Source organism: Haliotis asinina, chromosome 4 (genome assembly GCF_037392515.1).
Source record: "Haliotis asinina isolate JCU_RB_2024 chromosome 4, JCU_Hal_asi_v2, whole genome shotgun sequence".
Lineage (NCBI taxonomy): Eukaryota > Metazoa > Mollusca > Gastropoda > Lepetellida > Haliotidae > Haliotis > Haliotis asinina.
In genome coordinates this window covers 3,040,450-3,063,914 of record NC_090283.1, presented here as the reverse complement: position 1 = coordinate 3,063,914, position 23,465 = coordinate 3,040,450, and the positions used below count along the sequence as shown (strand labels likewise).

The following is a 23,465-nucleotide window of genomic DNA, read 5'->3' as shown; positions in this document are numbered from 1 at the left end:
TTTGGTGATATTCGGTGGACGTCCTTGGTGCTTGTGTGCATGTGTGTTTTCAGGCGTTACTGCTTGATGTAAGATGTGCTGATCACAAGTGTTTGCTTACAGGATATGTGTGTGGTGTAGACTGGGACTGCTTGATTGTGTTACTTTGTGTATATGCACGATGATCAGTGTTCCCTCTTCTGTGATATCATATACGATACAATTAACGTAATTTTGTTCATTTGTTCTGATAATAATGTAATGCACCAGACAAAGTTTGTCTTCATGTCATTTAACGAGGTTGGCTACTTCTGTGCGCATAAGTTGATTCGTGTGTCAAATCCAACATACTGCCTTGAAAATTGAATTTCCTGCTTCATTTCATATCAGTACTGAAAAGGCTTTATATAAACACATACGGAATAAAAAAAATGAACAATTTACTTTACAACAGAAGTTTTATTGACATATTACTTTTTGCAGACGGTGCCACAATGGGGCGCCACTCGTCAAACAAATGACGTGATGACTTGCTATCTTGATTACGTACTTAGATTCGGGTAACATTTTTAATTGAATAATACCAAATTTAGCAATTTCTTGCTATTTTGATATTTTGTATCAAGCTTTCTTAATCGTGTCAATATCAGAAGACGGTATCGTGACTAACATGCATTAGATACATTCTGGCCATGGAGGTTCCCCATCAAACGAGACCGGTGACTCTAGTTCCTTCATGACAGTCTGTTATGCAGGTGCGTTGCGGAGTAGGAAATGCATACACATTTGAATATTCCTTAATCGTTCACGTTCAAAATATTCCTTTGCCTTTTTCACTTTCCTCGAATAGCGGACACACTTGATCACATTGCTGCACAATTATCTTTAACAAACTGTGTAGCCGGACGAGGAGTTGTTGGTCATGAATCTGTTATGAATGGTTTCACTATTTCCTTTGTGATGTTAATTTGTTACCGTTACTCAAAGCCCTTTGCTTACAATGGATCTGAGTGAAAAGACCTCGATTGTCCATTATCGGCATTGAGTATCACAACACCACTACTACAAGGCGGTGTGTTACTGTAACCTCTAACTGAGCAGGACATGGTACCTCTGTATGTCACTGTAAGACATCCAATTTAAGTAGCAGAGGATACATCTGTATGTCTATACAACATGTAGCTACCTGTTACCCCTGGAGTACGTCCTTCATACACATACTCCCTGTAGTCACAGTCAGTGTAAGTATTCATTGTCGGTGTGACGGTGGTGGAGATTCGCTGTTCAAGTATAAAAAGGAGATGAATTTTGTTCGTATATGATCCACTCGTGATAAGACTGTGGGTTCGAATCATGGATTGCACTCATTCAAATTCAAGTACCCAAATCTGTACTCTACTGAGATAGTGTAACCCCACATTTATATGCTCTACACACTGGCATGTGTGCGGCATACACAGTATATAGCACCATGATATTACACTGGTCACACTCTGTCATGTTTACGGTATACAGTTTGTACCACCATGTCATCCTTCGATTTTATGCCTAGTATATTGATATTAGACTGATCACTGGTATTTATAAGTATGCCTGTGAATATCTCGGATAGAATAGGTCTTTAGTAACCCATGCTTCCCACAAAAGGCGACTATGCTTGTCATAAGAGACGACTAACGGGATTGACTTGGTTGACACGTGTCATAGGTTTTCAGTTGCGCAGGTTGATGTTCATGCAGTTAATCACTAGATTGTCTGGTCCAGACTCGATTATATACAGACCGCGGCCATATAGTTGCAATATTGGTGAGTGTAAAGTGAGTGTAAAACTAAATTCAATCACTCTCTCACTCTATATGTGAGCAGTAGAAGGGAGACAACTCCACCTGGTTCAGGTACTCGCGACAGACTGCTGAAAACACAGACATGCAGTGTGTGGCGAACACAAGTCATCGATGTTTCATGAGCTCATTGTAGTGAGTGCATTAGTCATGAACGACACAAGGGAGACTACACGGTCTGCGCAAGTCATTGATAGTGCAGTCAAACCTGTATCAGCATACTGACTATCTGTCAGGACATGCACAGTACAAGGGAGACTACTCCTTCAACCACATCTCACGAGACGGCACATGTACAGCCACACTGACAACACACACACACACATATCTATCTAGGATGCACGGGAAGTGAGTGCTGCATGTTTTACCTCCTTTTCAGCTGTAGTCTTGCACTTTGGACATCAGAGTAGCATACACAATAGTGGCTCTGTGACGCAGACGTGCACCAAGGCCAAGGAGCCTCTAAACAGCCCGAAAAACAGACTTTTGTTCAAATCTAGTTAAAGACATCCTCGATATCTCCAGGGTATACGTTCCGATAAGTCTCCACTATACCCTGGACGCATCTACGGCTCTGCCAGATAAATTCATTACCTCCCTTGACTGTCTTTTCATCCAGTCAGGTGTCTACGCTGGGAAGTTGAGCGAACCAATCACAACTCACTTTCGTTTTTTGAATTATCTACCCGATTATACTTGGCAACACAAACCATGCAGAGGTTCTCTGGAAGAGTTAAACGGCGTTCTTGCATATGTTGTTTTAAAGTTTCGGACCTGTCAATTTGTTTGTATGATTTCCCTAAAATCTGGGACGCACTGTGGGCAAACCTTCGCAGTTGCGACCGCTACCTTTGTTGACACTGGCAAGCTCTGTTACAACAGCGGCCTAGCTGATTGGCTACTGTGAGAAGGCGGAGCCAGCAAAGGGGGGTAATAAATTTATCTGGCAGAGCCGTAGATGCGTCCAGGGTATAGTGGAGACTTATCGGAGCGTATACCCTGGAGATATCGGGGATGGTTAAAGAAGACAAAGTGTGTATCTACAAATTCCACTGGTGGCCGTGCACTCCAGTTAGCGATATTGCAGGTGCATGGATATATAGAAATGCCGGGAAACACGCTATCGCGAGACATAAGCAGAGATCCGATCAGGTCGTTTGTCCCATCGGGAAGAGGAGCGGAAATACCACATCGCAAGCCAAATACACGAGATTCAGAGGTAGTACAGATCACAGGCCACAAACAGAGACAACTTCCGACATGACAGAAGTCATCGAGACCCTGCTGGAGGTGTGTTCCTGCGCCTGCTCTCCGACCAAGAGAAACAAATCCTGGAGCGATCCGGCCACACCTACTACGAGCGCTACCAGGTCCCTCGCCAGTTTCCGGAACTGTATTTGCTGTACTTTTGCGAATTCGTAGAAAATGGCAAAATAGTTGATTTCGTCTACATCTACCCGCCCAACAATTTCGACCCGCTGTGGGCAAACTCCGACGACTGCTGTCTGGAAAACCAAGGAGAGGCACAAGCACTGCACGGACTGCCTCGCAGCCATATCAGAACTCCCCATCAAATCTATTCAGAAAATTATGTCTATTCAGAGACATTAGTCTAGGTCTGACCCCTCTTTAGCAAGTGTCAACAACTGGATTTCCACGTCGACAGTTTGAAAAAACAGTATGTGATTTTGAAACAGAATGTATTGGACATTAAAGAGATAATGTGTTTTTCCATACTGTTAAGACGATGTTTGATAAATCCAGCTGTATATTTTTCAAACAAAAACGAAAATTTTACAACTTTTGAGAATTGGTGTTACCAATAGCTTGGCCTTTCATTAATGACACCGAGTAGACTTGGGGGTGAATTTAGGCTTGCTTCAACACCGGTACTGTGGCGGTTGGGTATCCCGGTAGTTAAAGAGTTCGCTCGTCACGCCGATAACCCGGATTCGATTTCCCACATGAGTAAACCCATGTACCCCGACAGGAAACTGCTGGAATATAGCTAAAATCGGCTGAACTAAACACTGATATTAAGGATACTAATTAATGACGTGTAATTCCATAATATATATTTGGAACTCTAAATATCTGAACACGTCACAATTTAATTCTGGACTCACAAAAGTCCAGAAACTCTCAGCACTGTGGCCACTCCCGCACAAGCGATTTCGCAAAATTAAACAGGCAGCTGTTATGTATGTGTGCTAAGGATGAAAAAATGAAAAAAATGTTTTTCGAAAACTCAAAACTCAAAATTTAAACTCGCACGCCCATGGGCGAACAGTGGCCAATGGGTAGGCCCATGGGCAGGCCCATGGGCGAAAGTGTTTCATTTCATCCAGAATAAATGTTTTGGAGGTTGTAAATGAATGAAAAAATGTTAATAAGTATCATGACACAAATTTCAGCTTGTTTTGACTTGACTCTGCTAACTGACAGCGATTCTAAAAAATCTCGCCCATGGGTGAAAAACATATTGGCCCATGGACGAGAATAATTACTTTCATTGAAATTATATGGTTTTTTTTGTTTTTTTTTCAGGCTATGCAGTTTTTCAATAAATGAACGTGTATTTATTATTGTCGTGACACGAAATTAAGCTTATTTTGACTTAATTCGGCTAATTAAGAGTGATTTTTTCAAAAAGTTTCGCCCATGGGTGAGAATATTTACTTTTACTCAAAATACACCTTTTCCCATGTTTTGGAGGTTGTGAATGGATGAAAGTATGTTCATAAGTATCATGTCACAAAATTCAACTCATTTTGAATTAATTCCGTTAATTTAGAGCTATTTAACAAAATCTCACCCATGGGCGAAAAACATTTTGGCCCATGGGCGAGAATATTTCCTTTTACCCCAAACACATCTTTTCCAATATTTGGAGGATGTAAACGAATGAAAGTACATTTATGAGTATCATGACAGAAATTTCAACTCATTTTGACTTAATTCCTCTAAATGAGAGCAATTTTCAAAACTCTCGCCCATGGGAGAAACATATTTTGGCCCATGGGCGAGAATATTTGCCTTCACTCCAAATACATCTTTTCCTGTGGTTTGGAGGTTGTAAATGAATGAGGATATATTTATGAGTATCATGGCACAAAATCCAACTCATTATGACTTAATTCTGCTACTTGAGATCGATTTTCAAAAACATCTCGCCCATGGGCGAAAAACATTGGGGCCCATGAGCGAGAATATTTCCTTTTCACTCCAAATACATCTTTTCTAATGTTTTGGAGGATGTAAATGAATGAAAGTGCCATTGTGAGTATCATGACACAAAATTCAACTTACTTTTGCGAGTTCAGGAAGATTTTAAAAATATGCCAGAATAATCACTTTTACTCAAAATACATCTTTTCCTGTGTTTTGAATTTTGTAAATGAATGAGGATATATTTATATGTATCTTGGCACAAAATCCAACTCATTTTGACTTAATTCTGCTAATTTGTAACAAGTACAAGAATCTGGATTTCCACTTAAATTTTCATAGCTTTTTTATTGTCTTGGAGGTTGTAAATATATGAATGTAAGTGTGTTTATAATTATCACGACAAAAAATGAAACCATTCCGGTCTTAATTCGACTAATGTCTCTCGTGGACGAAAATATTTTCGTTTGCTCGTTTTCTTTATTTTGCAAACATATGGCTTAAAAATAGATGAAATTCTAATGACAATTCAGTTTAATTTCGTGAGTTTAGTTTTATGTCGCACTCAGTAATATCCCAGCAATATGGCGGCGGCTTGTAGATAATCGAGTTTGGATCAGACAATCCAGTGATCAACAGCATGAGCATCGACATGCACAATTGGGAACTGATGACATGGGTCAACCAAGTCAGCGAGCCTGACCACCCGATCCCGTTAGTCGCCTCTTACGACACGCATAGTCGCCTTTTATGGCAAGCATGGGTTGTTGAAGCCCTTTACTTCCAGCAACATATACAGTACACTTAGAATGCTGATGAAATGTACCTGAAAGATCAAGGTTCATAAGAACGTACAGGGCACATTTCTCTTACCCCATTTAAGAATGTCCATTTCTGATTGGTTCACGTGGCCTTGCGAGGGAGAATAGATCATTAAGTTTTACCCCGCCACGTGGGAAAAGCCTGCATCCAGTCAGTGAACTGTAAAGCAGTGATTCGAATCGACTATAGTTAGTACCATGTTATTATAATACATGGTTTCAGCTTGTTTTGATGCTCTATTTACATAAAGTGATATTTAAACATTCGTTATGGTAAATATGGTGTAGCAATGTGATGAAGAGTTTGCGGGTTTTCTTCATCCCATTTCATCCACCGATGAGAATGGTGGTATCCTCTTTTGGTTCACACCCGGATTGTCGATTGTTTTATGAAATACACAACTGGACTGTCGAAAAGCAGTGGAGTGTGACAGTGCTCAACACTGTTCTAGTGACACCCGGAGCGTCGACTACCTTGGAGAACTTGTGCCCGAGAATGCCCGAGAAGAGCAGAAGACTCGTCTCCACGCTAATTAACGAGCTAAAACACATATACAAAGACTTCGGTGAAAGAATGAGCTGTGGAACCAATTCCTGAATGATAGATGATATATATATATATATATATATATATATATATATATATATATATATATATATATATATATATTATAAAATATTACCATTAAACACATTGACATGTGTCTATCACATCCGTTAGTAATGCCTAGTTACCTGTCGAACTGGCGGCAAACAGAGTCTTTTGTTTGTTTTTCTCTTTGGTTTGTTTTTTCTTTTGGATATATATATATATATATATATATATATATATATATACATTGTGGCCCATGTATATATATATATATTTTTTTTCTTTTGGTTATATATATATATTTTATATATAATATTTTCTATACTATTTACATAATCGGTAACGGAGCATTACAGGCTAACATTGTCGTTACACGTTGTAAGTGTTCATGTGCACACCACCAACTGTCTCCATGGATGGAACACGGTATGATGCATGCTTGGACATGCAAGCTGAGAAACCTTTCAGTGAATACAGGTCAGATGGACCAGCAATACTGTCATCTGAAGGAGGAGCACCTGCTGTTCCTGGCACCGACTGATACAGTGGACATCAGCATCTACCCTTCTGCAACACCTTGGAAACTGTTTTTATGTTTGAGGGATGTTCAATTAGCGGGCAATGCATTTAGAGCAAGGGATATTTAATCATCTGGAGCATGAAAGGTAGTTTCCAGAATGTTCGGATCAAAACAAAACATACCAGTCATACTACAGGCTGTACTTATCCGGACTTGACTCTTCATGCCTGGTCTTTTAACACCTCTTATTTCGAGGGAATGCACATGTACATCCCCGAATTCCTCCATCACCCCTGCATAAAGGATGTTTCCAAATGTTGTATCCATTTTATGACTTTCTGACAATCCAAATATTTCAGTTGTCTGATCACGTTTCTAGAAGTCAATGAGTAAGTAATGATGTATAAATCAGCTTGACAACGGTATAAGAAATCGTTCTATGCCACAAACAAGGAGGGTGTACTTCCTTTTCCACATTTATCTGATCTATGGATCTTTCCAGTGTTTGAGCCGAAGGTTTGACTATCATGGACTCGAATCAGCTGCAGCTGTTAATGCGTGCACTATATTCCTGTCAGTAATGTTTGCCTGTCATGGAAAAGTTTTGGCTCATTTGCTCTGTATCCTATAAATGATGGGGAGGAATACAAGGCTCTCAATATGGCAGATAAGCAGCGGGACAATTCTGCCATTTTCAGCTGAGAATCATTAACCAGTCCTTCTCCTTTCAGCTACTGTATGAGGCCACCACGTGACACAAGGAAGATTCTTACATCACTTCCCGTTGTCGCACGCATGGTAGCTGTTTCATTCCGCTTGTTCCTGGCATTGATGTGTACATTCATCCTCTCGACGACGTACTCCACTATATGTAGATTCCCTCCCTTAGAGGCAAGATGAAGGATGGTGTTTCTGTCATCATCCACTATTGTTGCATCAGCTTTTTTTTCATTAACAAGTAAGTGAAATATTTCTTTATCCCCATTCCTGGCTGCCATCATCAGTGGTGTCCTCCTGAACTGACCGCGACTGTTTATGTCTACCTTGCCCAACCCAGTGACATGGCTCACTATATCCACATGTCCACCCAGACAGGCCACATGGAGAGCGTTGTTATCATCCTCATCAGTTTGTGTCACATCAGCTCCTCTACTCTCAAGCAGGTCAAGCAGCTCTTTGTGTCCGTTGTATGCTGACACCATGAATGGTGTCCTCCCGGATTCTCCTCTATTATCGATGTCAACACAGTGCGAGAGGATGTAGTCTACAATCGTCACACTCCCCCCTTTACAGGCGAGATGAAGGATGCTGTTTCCATCTCTGTCCACTTCTGATGGAAGTTGACCTGTAGCACTTACAAGAAAATGAAACATGGCCAGTTTCCCCTGCCGAGCTGAAAACATGAGCGGAGTTCTCCCATTCTGTCCTTTTCTGTTGATGTCCACCTTAATTTTTGAAACGACATGTTTCACCATTGCCATATGTCCTCCATAACAGGCCCAGTGAAGGATGTTGTTACCCCCACCGTCCACAAGTGTCACATCAGCTTCATTTCCGACAAGCAAGTCAACGACGTCTATGTGTCCCTTCCTTGCAGCCCACATAACTGGTGTAAGACCATTTGAATCTTTCTTGTTGATACCATCCTTGCTGTCATTCAGAATATCATAGACTGTCTGTAGATTCCCCTTGTTGCAGGCTACAATCAGGTCAGTGTCCGGAATCTGGTGACTAGTGTGAACTGTAACAGAAAGGAGCACACTTGCCATGGGACATGGTTGATAAACAAACCAGAAAAATCCACGTAATTTGCTTTGTCACAGATGTCCTACACAGATTTAGTGACACACATGAAAACGGGGGTGTTGCTTAGAGGTGGAGTATCCACATGGTCAGAATAATGGAAGCATTCAATTAAACACTTGCTTGTTCCTTATGTCCTTACTACCACCTGAACGTGTTTGTGATAGAAATAGTTATTTCAGAGTTAGGTGAGCTAGAAAAGCTTACTTGCATCTCTGTTGGTACATTCCACAGAGATAAGATTTTCATTTTCACTCCCATCCACTTTGTCTGGAAATGAGAAAGTGTGTCTGAGGAACGTTTATGATCATTTCAGAAAGTTTAGCACTGACCAGGACTCTTTTCTCTGTTTCATCTTTCCACATTTAAAGATTTGCAATCAAATAAACCGATTTAAACTCTCCGTCACCTCAACCATATAATCTCTGCAAATATCAGTTTGTGAGTTCATATTGATTTTATGTTTAGTTTATGTGCAGCCCATGGAGTGTCATCATCTTATTGGAGGAACGTCCGTGATGCTGTAGCTCAGCTTGTTACCTTGGGGAAGCCCTCAAAACTGAAACTCTTGAGGACAATCGCAGTATTTCTGAACACAGCCTATTTAGACTACACAATGCTACATTGCACAGAAGTAAACCTTTTAGTCAAACGCCTAATCCATATAGCCTAGTACATGTCGATCACAGTTGTGAGTCGGTTCCGATGGGCTTGGAACACAACATATCGTTCATCTTCCCCTTTCTAGGCCTTCCAGAGCGACACCTTCCGTGTTCAACTTGTGGCCGGGAACCTGTTCCTCGGTCTGTGAATGACAGAGGGAGACATCTGAAGACGACGAGCAACACTTTCTTTGGATTCACCATCATGTAACCATGCAATGGCCCTGCATATGTTGTGGGCACTTAACGATTTTCGTTGTGCCGTGGTGAAGACGTTGTGAGACTTCAATACTGTCAGTAGCTTCTTTCAAAGGGAACGATGGCACAAGCTGCATGTGAATTCTGTTTTCCACATGCATTAGGCTATTTGACGTGAACCCTTGAATCAAACATAGTGCTGGCTTGTTTCAGCATCCTTGATTTTCGCTGTTTTTAATAATGCTTCATTTCACTTTAACTCAACGAATATGGAAACATGTTGTTCACAATGCCGGTTAAGCGTACAAAGGAGTTTAAGTTGAAGCCATTGTCTGATAACTGTGATGATGTCGCCACGTGTATGTATTGCGATAAAAAGAGGCAATCTTAATGTTTTTTTCTTTCTTTTTTGATTAATGATAATTAACAAAAACAAAACCCCAGTATTCTCTAAATCGTATGGAAACTGATCCATCCTGATGACATGAGCTTCAGGTGAATAACAAAGCAATAAAGAGATGATCAATTACTATTCAGGAACGTCACAACTGTACATAAATGTGTTGCTGTAAATTTGAACCCAAGACAACTTAAACGTAACTAATAGGTAAAAAGGTCAAAACCGATTACATTAATCTGTTGTTAATATCTTACCCTGTTTCATTCCGTCTTTACGACTCCTTGATCTGTAACAGAGCAAGAATCAGTTGTATCCGAGAAGCCAAATGTCATTTTGTTTTGCTAAATGTATTCGTAAGTTCGTATTCATAAATGTTCTAGCTTTATAGGCAGTCTGATAATGATTGCATTTTGAACACATTTTAAGCATTTCCACACTCCTGTACGTTTATGTATGGCACTTAGGACTATTTTAGCGCTAAGTGAGTGAGTGAGTGAGTTAATATTTAACGTCACATCGGCAATATCTCAGCCATATCGTGAACATTTAATACTAAAATGAAATATATATCTATTATAAAATCTGTCAGCGAAGGACAGTAAAACAACTAGGATATCACAGATTAGAATATAAAACTAGTAACTATACCTAAAACAATTTATCTATACAGGACAATACAATGTAAAAATGGGCTATATATTGCTAACAGCTGAAGGTAGATCACCATACTAGGGACCATGGGGACTTACAGTACCTTTGCTACCTGCATGGACCCTAGCTGGATTTACATCATTCCCTCAGCCATCAGCAATTTGTGAAATCTAGCCATACAATAAAAAGACATTTATTCTACGATTAAAAACCTGGAAATTGAGAATTTACTTTCACTGTTTGTGGACTTATGTACCCTCTCAGGAGGACAATAATTTTACAATACTTCAACCCCCTTTGAGGGTACAGCCACTAACAATTCTAGTTACAAATCTAAACAACCAATAATTAAAATACATCTATTTACAGAATATGTTATTCAAAATTCAACCAAAAAATCAAGTTCTTTTAAAAAACCTATAATTAAATGAGAATTAATGTCTGTAAAAAGATCCTTCATTGTTTTTACTGTAAAATACTTATCCCTTGTGATGGAGAATTCAACACAGTCAAGCAGAATATGTTTGACCGTGACTCTCTCATCACAAGGGATACAAAATGGAGGATCCTCACCTTTTAAAAGGTTTGCATGAGTGTATCGTGTATGGCCAATACGACATCGTCGCAAAATGACTTCCTCAAATCTTGACTGACAACCCAAGTATGTATAACCAATGTAGGGTTTTACTTCATGTAGTTTATTTATACCTACTTGGGTGTCCCACTTCTTCTGCATCAGATTACGAGTGTAAGCTCTAATGCTAGCTTTGTAGTCAGAATAAGGAATAAGAAGTGGTGTCACAGATTTGTTGAGTGCTGCCTTAGCAGCAAGATCGGCCATTGCGTTACCGGAAATGCCTACGTGGCTGGGTAACCAACAGAAGACGATGTCGTACTGGCCAGTAGCAAGATCATTATATAATTCAAATATTTCAATTAAAAGTGGATGTTTACAAGAAAGATTTTTAATCGCCTGAAGGCAAGAAAGAGAGTCGGAATAGATAATATATTGTTTATGTTTATGGCGTCTTTGAATATATTTAAGAGCTGTTAATATGGCGTTAGCTTCTGCTGTAAAAATAGAACTGTTATCTGGTAATCTAGAAGATATTGTTCTGGATCCAATGACAGTGGCACAAGCTACTGCACCACCGTCCTTGGACCCATCTGTAAATAAGGATTTATAACTGCTATATTTATGTTTCAATTCATTATATTCTTGTTTATACTGTAATTCATTAGTTTCTGATTTTTTAAATGTGGTCAATGTTAGGTCCACTTGGGGCCTAACCAACTGCCAAGGAGGAGAAGAAAGAAGACGGGAAGGAGCTATATTTTCCAGCTCAATGCCCGCAGCAGCAAGGAATGGTTTAATTCTTAAACCAAGAGGCGGTACAAGTGAAGATTTCATATTGTATAAATCCTCACACAGAGGACTGAAAACACAGTTATATGCAGGGTTTGACTCACTGGAATATAATTTTGTTACATACTGTAAAGCTAATTTTATACGTCGCTGCTCAAGAGATGGTTCGTCAGCCTCGACATACAGGCTGTCAACAGGTGAAGTTCGAAAGGAGCCAAGACAAAGTCTTAGACCTTGATGATGGACTGAATCTAATAGTTTTAAGTAGCTTTTGCAGGCTCCACCATAGACGATGGAGCCATAATCGAGTTTCGAACGCACGAGAGATCGATATAGATGTAGAAGGGTAGCTTGATCCCCTCCCCATTTTGAATTAGAAACCACTTTCAACAAGTCAAGTGCTTTCAGGCATTTAGTCTTAAGTGATTTAATATGCGGTAAAAACGTTAAGTGTGAGTCAAAAATGAGACCCAAGAACTTAGCTTCCTTCACAACTTTAATTGGTGTGCCATCTAGAGATAGTTCAGGGTCTTTATGTGGTTTATATTTACGACAAAAGTGTATACAGTTAGTTTTCGATTTAGAAAATTTGAAGCCGTTTTCAAGACACCATTTATTAATTTTGTTTAAACACAACTGTAGTTGTCGTTCAATGGTATGCATATTTTTACCACGACAAGAAATATTAAAATCATCCACAAATAACGATCCATCAATTGAATCGTTTAAAACTTTTGATAAACTGTTTATCTTTATACTAAAAAGTGTGACTGACAAAATACTACCTTGTGGAACTCCCTGATCCTGATTGTAATGATCAGACAGGGTAGAACCCACTCGGACTTGAAATTGTCTATTATTTAAAAATTTGCCTATGAATTCAGGCAAACGACCTCGCAAACCGAAATCATGTAAATCTCTCAGAATGCCATACTTCCAGGTTGTGTCATATGCCTTCTCGAGATCAAAAAAGATAGACACAGCATGTTGTTTATTGACTAGTGCATTTTTCACAAATGATTCTAAACGCACTAAGTGATCGACAGTACTTCTGTTTTTACGGAAACCACATTGTATATCTGTTATAAGGTTATTTGTTTCCAAGTACCAAACAAGTCGATTATTTATCATGCGTTCCATGGTCTTGCAAACACAGCTAGTTAATGAAATCGGACGATAATTAGATGGATCGGTATGATCACGTCCAGGTTTAGGTATTGGTACTACTATGGCATCACGCCATGAAGAAGGAAATTTCCCGGAAGTCCAAATATCATCAAATATTGATAACAGCGTCTCCAAACAGGATTCTGGTAAGTGCTTCAGGAGTTGATAATGTATGTTATCAGCTCCTGTAGCAGTGTCATGAGCCTGATCAAGAGCGCTATGGAGTTCATGAATAGAAAAAGTTTCATTATAATCTTCCCCGTTATCAGAATTGAAATTAATAGTTTTCTTTTCTTGTTGTTTTTGATACTGCTGGAATTTAGGTAAATAATTAGAGGAGGAAGAGTGTTTAGCGAGGGTTTCGCCCAGTCTATTTGCAATATCTGATTTATCCGTAAGTAACTGATCTCCATGTTTAAGATTATGGACAGTAGATTTAGTACCTTTACCTTTAATTTTTTGGACCACGTTCCATACCTTGGACATGGGTGTCCGAGAATTTATTTTAGATACATAATTTTGCCAAGATTGGCGTTTGTTCTGTTTAAAAGTACGCCGCGCTTTAGCATTTAAAATTTTAAATTTATTTAAATTATGCACCATTGGATGGCGACGGAAATAATGTTCTGCTTTTTTCCTTGCCTTCCTAGCTTGTTTGCAGTCATCGTTGAACCATGGTTTTCGAATATGTGGAACTGCAGAGGACTTTGGTATACACTCATCAGCTATGGAGTTCAATTCATCAGAAAAACATTTAATAGCATCGAGAACGTCAATAAAACGTTCGGGTTTAAGTTTTTCAGAACACAGTGTTTCATATAAAGCCCAGTTAGCCTTTTTAAAATTCCGCCTTGATGATGGAGGAACATCAGATGGAGTAACAGCTTTTAATATAGTAGGAAAATGGTCACTTCCACAGAGATCATCGTGGACTGACCATTCGAATTCATTAAGTAGTTCTGAATTTGTGAGTGACAAGTCGAGAGCAGAATAAGTCCCTGTACCAGGGTGTAAATATGTGTTGGAACCATCATTATAAATACATAAATCATTGTCAGAACAAAAGTCCTCCAACAATTTACCTTTAGTGTTTGTATTTACACTACCCCAGAGTGGGTTGTGCCCATTTAAATCTCCCATTATAATACAGGGCTTCGGGAGTTGATCATATAGAGCTTGAAGATCGGTTTTGGCAAACGCCGAAGACGGCGAAATATAAAGAGAGCAAAGTGTAAACGCTACATGTAAAGTAATTCTTACTGCAACAGCCTGCATATTAGTAACAAGAGAAACAGGGCTTTGAATAACATTTTGTCCGACAAGAATGGATGATCCGCCAGTGTCTCTATCACCCGGAGGTGCAAAACAATGATATGCATTAAACTGACGAAAATTAAATGTATCTGTTTGTTTTAAATATGTCTCTTGGAGACATATCGCTGAAGGTATAAAATCTTGGACTAATAGCTGTAGTTCATGTAAATTAGTCCTCAATCCTCTGCAGTTCCACTGTACAATATTATTGGTATAAACTATCTTTTGGGGGATTTATTGGGGATCTACCCCGCACTCTTTTGGAGGGCGACAAGCTATGTGCCCTAGAATGGACGTTTTCAGAAACGTCCATATCTTCAAGAGACCCATATTTATTGTACAATTGAATTTTATTTTGTGACCCCTTAGGAGCTCTGCTACTGTGTTGTTTTAAAGCATCAGGCTTTGGCTTTGGTTTACTTTTCACCGTTTGCTGACTATCAGATGTTGATTGAGACCTTGAATGTGACTGAGATGATGATGATTTGTGATCAGAAGACGGCTTTGAGGTACTAGGGAGTGGTTCCTCAGTCTGTGATGATATAGCAGGGTACAAAAGCTGTGGAGAATCGCAGTTGACCCAAGTCAAAGTAGTTTGGCAGCCTGTGGATGATTTTGTTATTTTGGAGCGTGACTCCAATGTTGTTTTTGCCACCGCAGCATAACTTTCTGGATGATCAGTTCTTTTTACTATATTTTTGGCCTCAGAAAAAGAGATATTTTGAGTGAATTTGATTTTATTTATTTCCATTTGTTCTTTCCAAACAGGACATTGTTTAGAAAATGAGGAATGGTCGCCTGAGCAGTTGGTGCATTTTTTTAAGTCACTGGTACAATCTTCTGTTGTGTGTGTCTTCTCACCACAGTGGGCACACACAACGGACAATGTACAAGTATTTACACCATGGCCGTACTTCTGACATTTAAAACATCTCAGTGGGTTCGGAATGTACACGTCAACCTTGATGTTGCAGTAACCAGCCTTCAATGATTTTGGAGCTGTCGGAGATGAAAAGGAGAACAGATACGTATTGGTTGGAACACTTTCATTGTTCTTACGGACTGAAAAGCGTTTGACGTCGAGCACACCTTGATCTTTCATTTCAGTCATGATGTCAAGTTCTGTCATGTCAGAAAACAACCGATCACGGTCTCTGATGATCCCTTTGCTCGTGTTTAACGTCTTATGAGCAGATACAGTAACCGGAATTCCAACAAACGATTCTATGCTCATCAAATTGACTGACTGCTGCCGTTTCCCACATTCAACCTGCAGTGCACCTGAACGTAACCGTTTAATGCTCTTAACTTCCCCGGCAATACCCTGAATACCTTTGGCAACTGCGAACGGGTTCAATTTTAGAGGCGTTTTATCAGCAGATTCGATCACAAGAAAGCGTGGCCAAAACTCAATTGATCTGGACGGTCGAAGGTCATTATCATCAACATCATTTTCAAGAGGACGTTTGGTTTTTTTTGTGGGGATTTCATAAGCCATATTTAGTGTTGAGATTTCATCATCCGAGCTCCCCACCCACCACGGAGTATCACAAGGACAATGCTAAAAACAAGCGGATCTCCAGCTTGCAGCACCAAGGATACCCGGATGATATACTCCAGCAGAAAAATTAAAAGATTAATAGTTCCACCAGATTGGCCCATGAGCCACCGCCTTCTGGCATAGGACTCTAGGCAAATTTCAGAACAACATATGTCAAAATCAAAAATGTTTTAGATAATATAGCCAAGTCCAAAGTTATAACAATTCTAAAGTGTGCATTGAAAAATATAACAATACTCCATGCACAGGGCTTGGCATGACCAGCCGATTGGTCGAACCGGGCCCATTCGACCACCCGTCTAGGCGAAGTCAGGGCCAAAGTGGTGTATTGAGCAACAGGAGCACGATTGCAGGCCCCTATTGCCCTCAACCACCAGGATCCCCTCCTCCGCCGACACAGGGCCGCAACCCACGGCAAACGGGTTGGTGGACCAAATATCCCCCCGGGTCCACTACGGGGGTGTTGGCGAGCTCTTGGCGTTACCCAGCACCCACCACGAGGAGGTGGCTCGCCACGGGTGCCCTTTAGCGCTAAGAGAAATCTAGGTTCTTGATCTTCACAAAACATGTTTAGCCTGCATCTGGGGTAAATAAACATCATAAAACATGTTCAATTTGGATCTGGAGTAAGTAAACGTCACAAAGCATGTTAAACAAAACTTGAAATCATTTCTGGCATTTTAATTTCACTTCAACTTCAAGTTTATTTGGACATGAATGGAAAGTTCATGATGAAACTATTTGTGTTGTTCACCTACCAAAGGATAAGTCACCACTGTTACAAAAATTATGACAGCTGTTGAATTTCCACACGTAAAACTAAGAAGAATGGTGTCAAGGTGGCGACTTAACACACACTTAAGCTAGGATGTATGGTACATGGTGCAAGGTATCAAGCTGGAGATATAACACAGAGGCATCAATGTGCAGATACCTACAGTGTACCCATACCTAAAGCCAGTGTGCAAGTTTCAAGGGAGAGAATGAATCATCTTTGTTAATTGGAGAACATGATGAAGTGATGAGTTCTTCAACGCATGTACATAATCAGGGTGATGATGATGACGGTGATGATAACATTTTAGATGAACATGGGAAATTCATACCTTAATCTATGTATGTACACGATGAGAGTTATGATGATGAGGAGGAAGAAGATGATCACTGGAACAAGTATCGCAGCCAGTGGTGTTGAGGTAACATCTTGTGCCGTCTGCTGTGCACATGTGCTTGGACTGATTTCTACAATTATTAAAAAAAGTGATTATTATCATTTCTGTCCTTTTCACCTTACTACCTTTGATAGAATATTATCATTCTTTGATGTGAATATTTGTATCATTATAGCCATGAACTTATCCTGCCATGTCAATACCTTTGCAATAGTTGTTATCGTAGTTAATTTTAGAATAGAATTGCTAATTATACCGCCTCGCTTTGTTGTTTGTTCCCGGTTTTAAACCTAGTGCATTAGATTCAGCTTTCGAGTCATGACGTAACAATAACGTATTGTTAAAGAGACTTACTAACTCGGTTGTCTTCACGAAAGTAGCAGTGCATAGAAGCGAATAAACCAAGCTCAGATGACTACAAACGTGTGACATGCAGTAATCACTGTACAGTGGCTTCATATGCTAGACAAATAATAATGCACACATTATCAACAAAGCCACATACAAAAATACACATTCTTCGGTCCACGCACCTTCGTACGTCTCACAATATTCCCCTGAATAGTTCGCTTTACACTGTATGCAACTTCCAATTTGTACGTTACAGACATCGTTGAAGCAGTTCCTGCTACACCGGAAATTACACTGGTCCCCATGCCAGCCTCTGTTGCATCCTTCTGAACATCTTCCAGTTAGTTTGTCACAGTAGATGGCTTTGTCAGAAGAAGAAGGGGCACAATTAATGCTGCATTTTTTGTTACAGCTTTCGCCATATGTACCCAAGGGACACTCATCACCCTTTCCTTCAATTGCTGAAACAGAGAAATATTCACGATGTTCAAACAGTTGGCGACAAATCAACCAAACAAACGACCAAGCAACCAACTAATTAATCACGCGATAGCCATTGCATGTATTTATGAACAACAAATAACTCACCAATTAGTAATACAAGCATGGGATACTTCAGCATCGTCACTGCCTCAGTCTGAAAAAGATGAGAACACTGCTTTTTGCATATGTAAAATATTCCTGCTTGACTATGTACTCTGCTGTTATGCGTTTGTTGAACAGGGATTATTGTGTATACTGTAATAGTGAGTACGCTGCAATCGCACAGCACAAGAAGATTCGTTTATATTTTGCAATAAAGTGAGCTTTTCGAGACCCATTGTAATGAGCATGACACTCTTAAAATTTCATTCTACGACATCTGGCATTTTCTTGGTAACATTGTTCTGTCATACATGTCAATCAAAACCGTGCACCTACGTGAATGAATCTGATTTATTTTCTAATGAGCACGGTGTGTGCATTGTGGAAATAATTATGTACCATACTGCTAGTATCCAGTTAAAACCGCAATGCTTCCGGAACCAAACAGCACAAACGTCAGCATACCATTCATCTCACCCTCTGCACCCCCCCCCCCCCCCCCCCGCACCCACATACACACACACACACACTTACTTAGCTGTACAGATGAAATCTCAAATCGTCAGTGAACAGAACAATCTTTTATTCTTGGAAGTCACACAGAATGATATAAAGAATATACAGTCGTTTATAATACAGTAGCCCATGAGGAAATATGTTGATTAACATTTAGAAATGACTCTAAGCAGTTTAGTTTCAAGTGAGATAATTTTGTCCATGTGTGGGTTATTACCAAAAATAAGTGGGAAGCATCTTCCTACGGTCAAAATTTAGATGTGTACGTGGTAAAATAACATGAAATTCGTCATACATAACATTTTTTATACAACTTGTACATGTTCTGTTTTCCAGACTGACATTTTACCATCGTCCCGTTTCAATCTATGATCAGCCGTTTTTAATTTTGTTAACTCAAAAACGGTACTTTTATGGGAGGTCTAAAAGATAAGGTTTTAAAGCTAGTGAATATGCATGCAATGAGAGAGTGAGTGAGTTAATATTTAACGTCACATCAGCAATATCTCAGCCATATCGTGACGAGAACACTTAACATTTAAATGAAATAAATTTATATGCATATTGTAAAAATCTGTCAACGAAGGTTAGAATAACAATTAGAATATTTGATTTAAAACTAGCATGGAAAGTTAAAACTATTATCACTATTTCAACAATACAATATGAAAACAGGCTATCGATCACCAACAACTGAAGGTAGATCACCACACTAGGGACCATGGGGACTTACAGTACCTTGCTACATACATGGACCCCAGTTGGATTTACACCATCCCTTCAGCTGCTTGCGATTGTAGGAAAAGTTAGCCAAAATTAAAACAACAAGAATACTACGTTTAAAAAGCCTGGTAAGTTCACATAGACTTGAAAGTTTTTGGACTTACGTACCCTCTCAGGAGGACAATAAATTTACAATATTTCAAACCCCTTTGCGGGTACAGCCACCAACAATTCTAGTTACAAATCTATAATGCCAATCATTAAAATGCATCTCTCTACAGAACATATTACTCAAAATGCATCCATGAAATCAATTTCCTTTAAAAACCCAATAATTAAATGAGCACTCAACAGTTTTTACAGTAAAATACTTATTCCTTATGATGGAGAATTCGACATATTATGCTTGACCGTGACTGTCTCATCACAAGGGATACAAAACGGAGGATCCTCACCTTTTAATAGGTGTGCACGAGTATATCTTGTATGACCAATACGACATCGTCGTAAAATGACCTCTTCAAATCTGGACTGACACCCAAGTAGGTATAACCAGTGTAGGCTCTAATGCTAGCTTTGTAGTCAGAATAAGGATTAAGACGCGTTGTCACAGATTTGTTGAGTTGTTGCCAGCAGCAGGGTCGGCCATCATATTCCCAGAAATGCCAACGTGGCTGGGCAACCAACAAAAGACGATGTCGTATTGGTCAGTAACAAGATCATTATATAATTCTATAATTTCTATTAAAAGTGGATGTTTACAAGAAAGATTCTTAATAGCCTGAAGGCAAGAAAGAGAGTCTGAATAGACTATATATTATTTATGTTAAGGTGTCTTTGAATATATTTAAGAGCCGTTAATGGCGTTTGCCTCTGCAGTTAAATTAGAGCTGGTACTCTACTAGATACTGTCCTAGGTCAAGCGGGAGTGGCACAAGCCACTGCGCCACCGTCCTTGGACCCATCTGTAAATGATGATTTGTAATTACTATATTTTCTTTTCAATTGATCAATTGATTCTTGTTTATATTGCTATTCACTGGTTTCTTACTTTTTAATGTAGTCAATGTTAGGTCAACCTATGGCCCAACCAACTGCCAAGGGGAAGAAGAAAGAAGACAGGAAGGAGATATATTTTCCAGCTCAATGCCGGCAGCAGAAATAAATGGTTAAATTCTCTGCCCCAGAGGCGGAACAAGAGAAGATTTCTTGTTGTATAAATCCTCATGAAGGGGATTGACCACACAATCATTAGCGTACAATTTGGTAATGGACTGCAAAGACGATTTTATACGGCGTTGTGTAAGAGATGGTTCATCGGACCCAGCATAGAGACTGGCAACAGGTGAGGTTCTGCGAGACCTAAGACAAAGTCTCAGGCCTTTAGGAAATATCAAAATCATCCAAAAAATAATGATCCATCTATTGAGTCATTTAAAACATTGGATAAACTGTTGCTCTTAATACTATATAAAGTGACAGGCAAACTACTATCTTGAGGGACACCCTGATCCTGATTGTAATGATCAGACAGGGTTGAACCCACTCGGACTTTTCAAAACTCTGATGTAAAAAGAGGCAAACAGCCTCGCAATCCAAAGTCATGTAAACCCTTCAAAATACCATGCTTCCAGGTCGTATCATAAGATTTCACAAGATCAAAGGAACTTGATACAGCACATTGTTTATTTACCATTGCATTTTAACAAAGGATTCTAAACGTACCAAATGATCAGTGGTACTAAGATTTTTCCTGAAACCACATTAAATATTTGTGATATCCTCATTGGTTTCAAGGTTCCAGACTAATCTATTATTCGCCATACATTCCATGGTTTACAGACACAACTAGTGAGAGATATCGGTCTGTAATTCGACGGATCTGTATGATCTCGGCCAGTTATTGGTATTGGGACTATCATGGCATTACGCCATGAATTAGGAAACTTTCCAGACGTCCATATTTTGTCAAATATATCTAAAAGTGCCATAAGACGTGGTTCAGGCAAATGTTTCAGTAGCTGATAATGAATATTGTCATCACCTGCTACAATATCATGAGCTTGGTCAAGAGCTGTATATAACTCATGTACTGGAAAGATTTCATTATAATCTTCACCATTATTTGATTCAAAATTAGGTTTTACTTCTCCTTTTTTCTATTTCTGAAACTCGGAGACATACTTTGCCGATGCAGAATATTTGGCAAGTGTTTCACCAATTTTATTTGCAATTTGAGATTTGTCAGTAATTACATTATCACCATCTTTGAGATGGTGAACTGAAGATTTTGAACCTTTGCCTTTAATTCTTTGAGCCATGTTCCATACCTTGGACACTGGCGTGCGTGAATTAATCCTGGACACATTGTTTCTCCAAGACTGCCGTTTGTTTTGCTTAAAGGTACGACGGGTTTCCGCACTGAGTAAGTTGTGGGCAGTTGGATGAAGGCGGAAATAATTTTCTGCCTTTTTCCTCGCATTTCTGGCTTGCCTACAGTCGGACCTGAACCATGGTTTCCGTACATGTGGAGAAGTACAGGGCCTTGGTATACACTATACACTCATCAGCTATTTCATTTAAAGTGTCAGTAAAAAGCCGAATAGGGTCAGTTACATCACTGAAACACTGCAGCCTTAGTTTACATGTACATAAGGTTTTATATAACGACCAGTCTGCCTTTGAAAAATTCCATCTTGTCTAAGAGGAGAATCAGATGGATTAATTTCTGATAATATAGTTGGGAAGTGGTAACTTCTACAGAGGCAAGAGACAGACCCAGAGAAGATTAGGTGCCAGTTGCAAGGTGCAGATACGTGCTTGAATCATCATTGTATAAACACAAGTCATTATTGGCTATAAATTCTTCCAGCATTTTACCTTTAGAGTTTGTATTGGTACCACCCCAAATTGGCTATAAATTCTTCCAGCATTTTACCTTTAGAGTTTGTATTGGTACCACCCCAAATCGGGTTATGGCCACTGAGATCACACATTATAATACAAGGTTTAGGAAGTTGGTCATAGAGAGCTTGACGATCAGACTGCTGGAGTGCTGAAGAAGGTGAAATATATAAAGAGTATAGTGTAAAGGCAACGTGAACGTGTATTCTCACTACAATAGCTTGGAGACTAGTTGTGAGTGTTACAGGACTATGGATAACATCCTGCTATACAAGAACTGAAACCCTCCAGTGGCTCTGTCACCTGGAGGTGAAAAATAATTATATGCAATGAACTGACGTAAATCAAAAGTATCTATCTACTTCTTATAGGTTTCCTGGAGACAGAAAGCCGATGGTGCGATCCTGGACAAGTAGCTGTAACTCGCTGAAATTAGTCCTTAATCCTCTACAGTTCCACTGTACAATATTTTTGAATGGATTACCGTTTGGGCGGGTTGATAGTGGATCTACCCGGCAGGTGTTTGGGGGCGACAAGCTATGCGACTTTAATTGAACACATCCGTGTCCTCAAGTGATCCGTATTTGCTTTAAAGCTTAATTCTGTTTTCAGATACTTTTGTGGCTCTGCCACTTTGCCTTTTTGAAGAATCAGGCATAGGTTTAGTTTTTCCTTTAGGAACTTGTTGTACATTTGACACCGACTGAGACCTTGCAGATGGCTGTGATGATGAATCATGATCCGAAGCTGACCCAGACTGACTTTGTGACATGCGAGGAAGCGGCGCAGCAGTCTGAGTGGATATACTAGGTGAAAAAACTATCTGGGGAATCAGTGTGCAGCCGAGTCAAATTTGTCTGAACAGCTGAAGAAGATTTAGAAGCTTTAGAGGATGGTTCAGATGGTATTTTGGTTTTAGAAGCATATGTTACTTGTGGGTCGCATCTTTGAACAAGTTGTTTCGCTTCGGCAAAGCTAACATTTTTAGTAAATTTTATCTTGTTTATTTCCATCTGGTACTTCCAAATCGGACACTCTTTTCCAAAAGAGGAATGGTCTCCTGAACAATTGGTGCATTTCTTGTAATTACTGTCACAGTCTTCTATTGTGTGGGTCTTGTCACCGCAGTGAGCACACACAACAGACAATGTGCAGGAATTTACACCATGAT

General features: G+C 39.5%; 2 protein-coding genes across 2 annotated transcripts; both read right to left on the bottom strand.

Moving 5' to 3' along the window:
• Window positions 1-7,652: 7,652 nt before the first annotated feature.
• LOC137282154 (ankyrin repeat and death domain-containing protein 1B-like) lies at window positions 7,653-8,690 on the bottom strand. Its single transcript, XM_067813885.1, has one exon. The coding sequence runs from the start codon at window positions 8,688-8,690 to the stop codon at window positions 7,653-7,655; it is 1,038 nt and encodes a 345-aa protein (XP_067669986.1).
• A 717-nt stretch (window positions 8,691-9,407) lies between these two features.
• Window positions 9,408-18,197, bottom strand: LOC137282153 (uncharacterized). Its single transcript, XM_067813884.1, has 5 exons — window positions 18,155-18,197; window positions 17,749-18,027; window positions 17,150-17,285; window positions 10,239-10,270; window positions 9,408-9,529 (listed from the first exon to the last, which is right to left on the bottom strand). The coding sequence occupies exons 1-5, from the start codon at window positions 18,186-18,188 to the stop codon at window positions 9,408-9,410; spliced, it is 603 nt and encodes a 200-aa protein (XP_067669985.1). The 5' UTR covers window positions 18,189-18,197.
• Between the last annotated feature and the right edge of the window lie 5,268 nt (window positions 18,198-23,465).

Coding starts and splice junctions, on each gene's coding strand:
- LOC137282154 (XM_067813885.1), bottom strand. CDS start 8,690: ATGGCAAGTGTGCTCCTTTCTGTTACAGTTCACACTAGTCACCAGATT.
- LOC137282153 (XM_067813884.1), bottom strand. CDS start 18,188: ATGCTGAAGTATCCCATGCTTGTATTACTAATTG. Junction 18,028..18,154: donor CATGCTTGTATTACTAATTG/GTGAGTTATTTG, acceptor TCTCTGTTTCAG/CAATTGAAGGAAAGGGTGAT. Junction 9,530..10,238: donor TAAAGACGGAATGAAACAGG/GTAAGATATTAA, acceptor TGTCATTCACAG/ACCGAGGAACAGGTTCCCGG.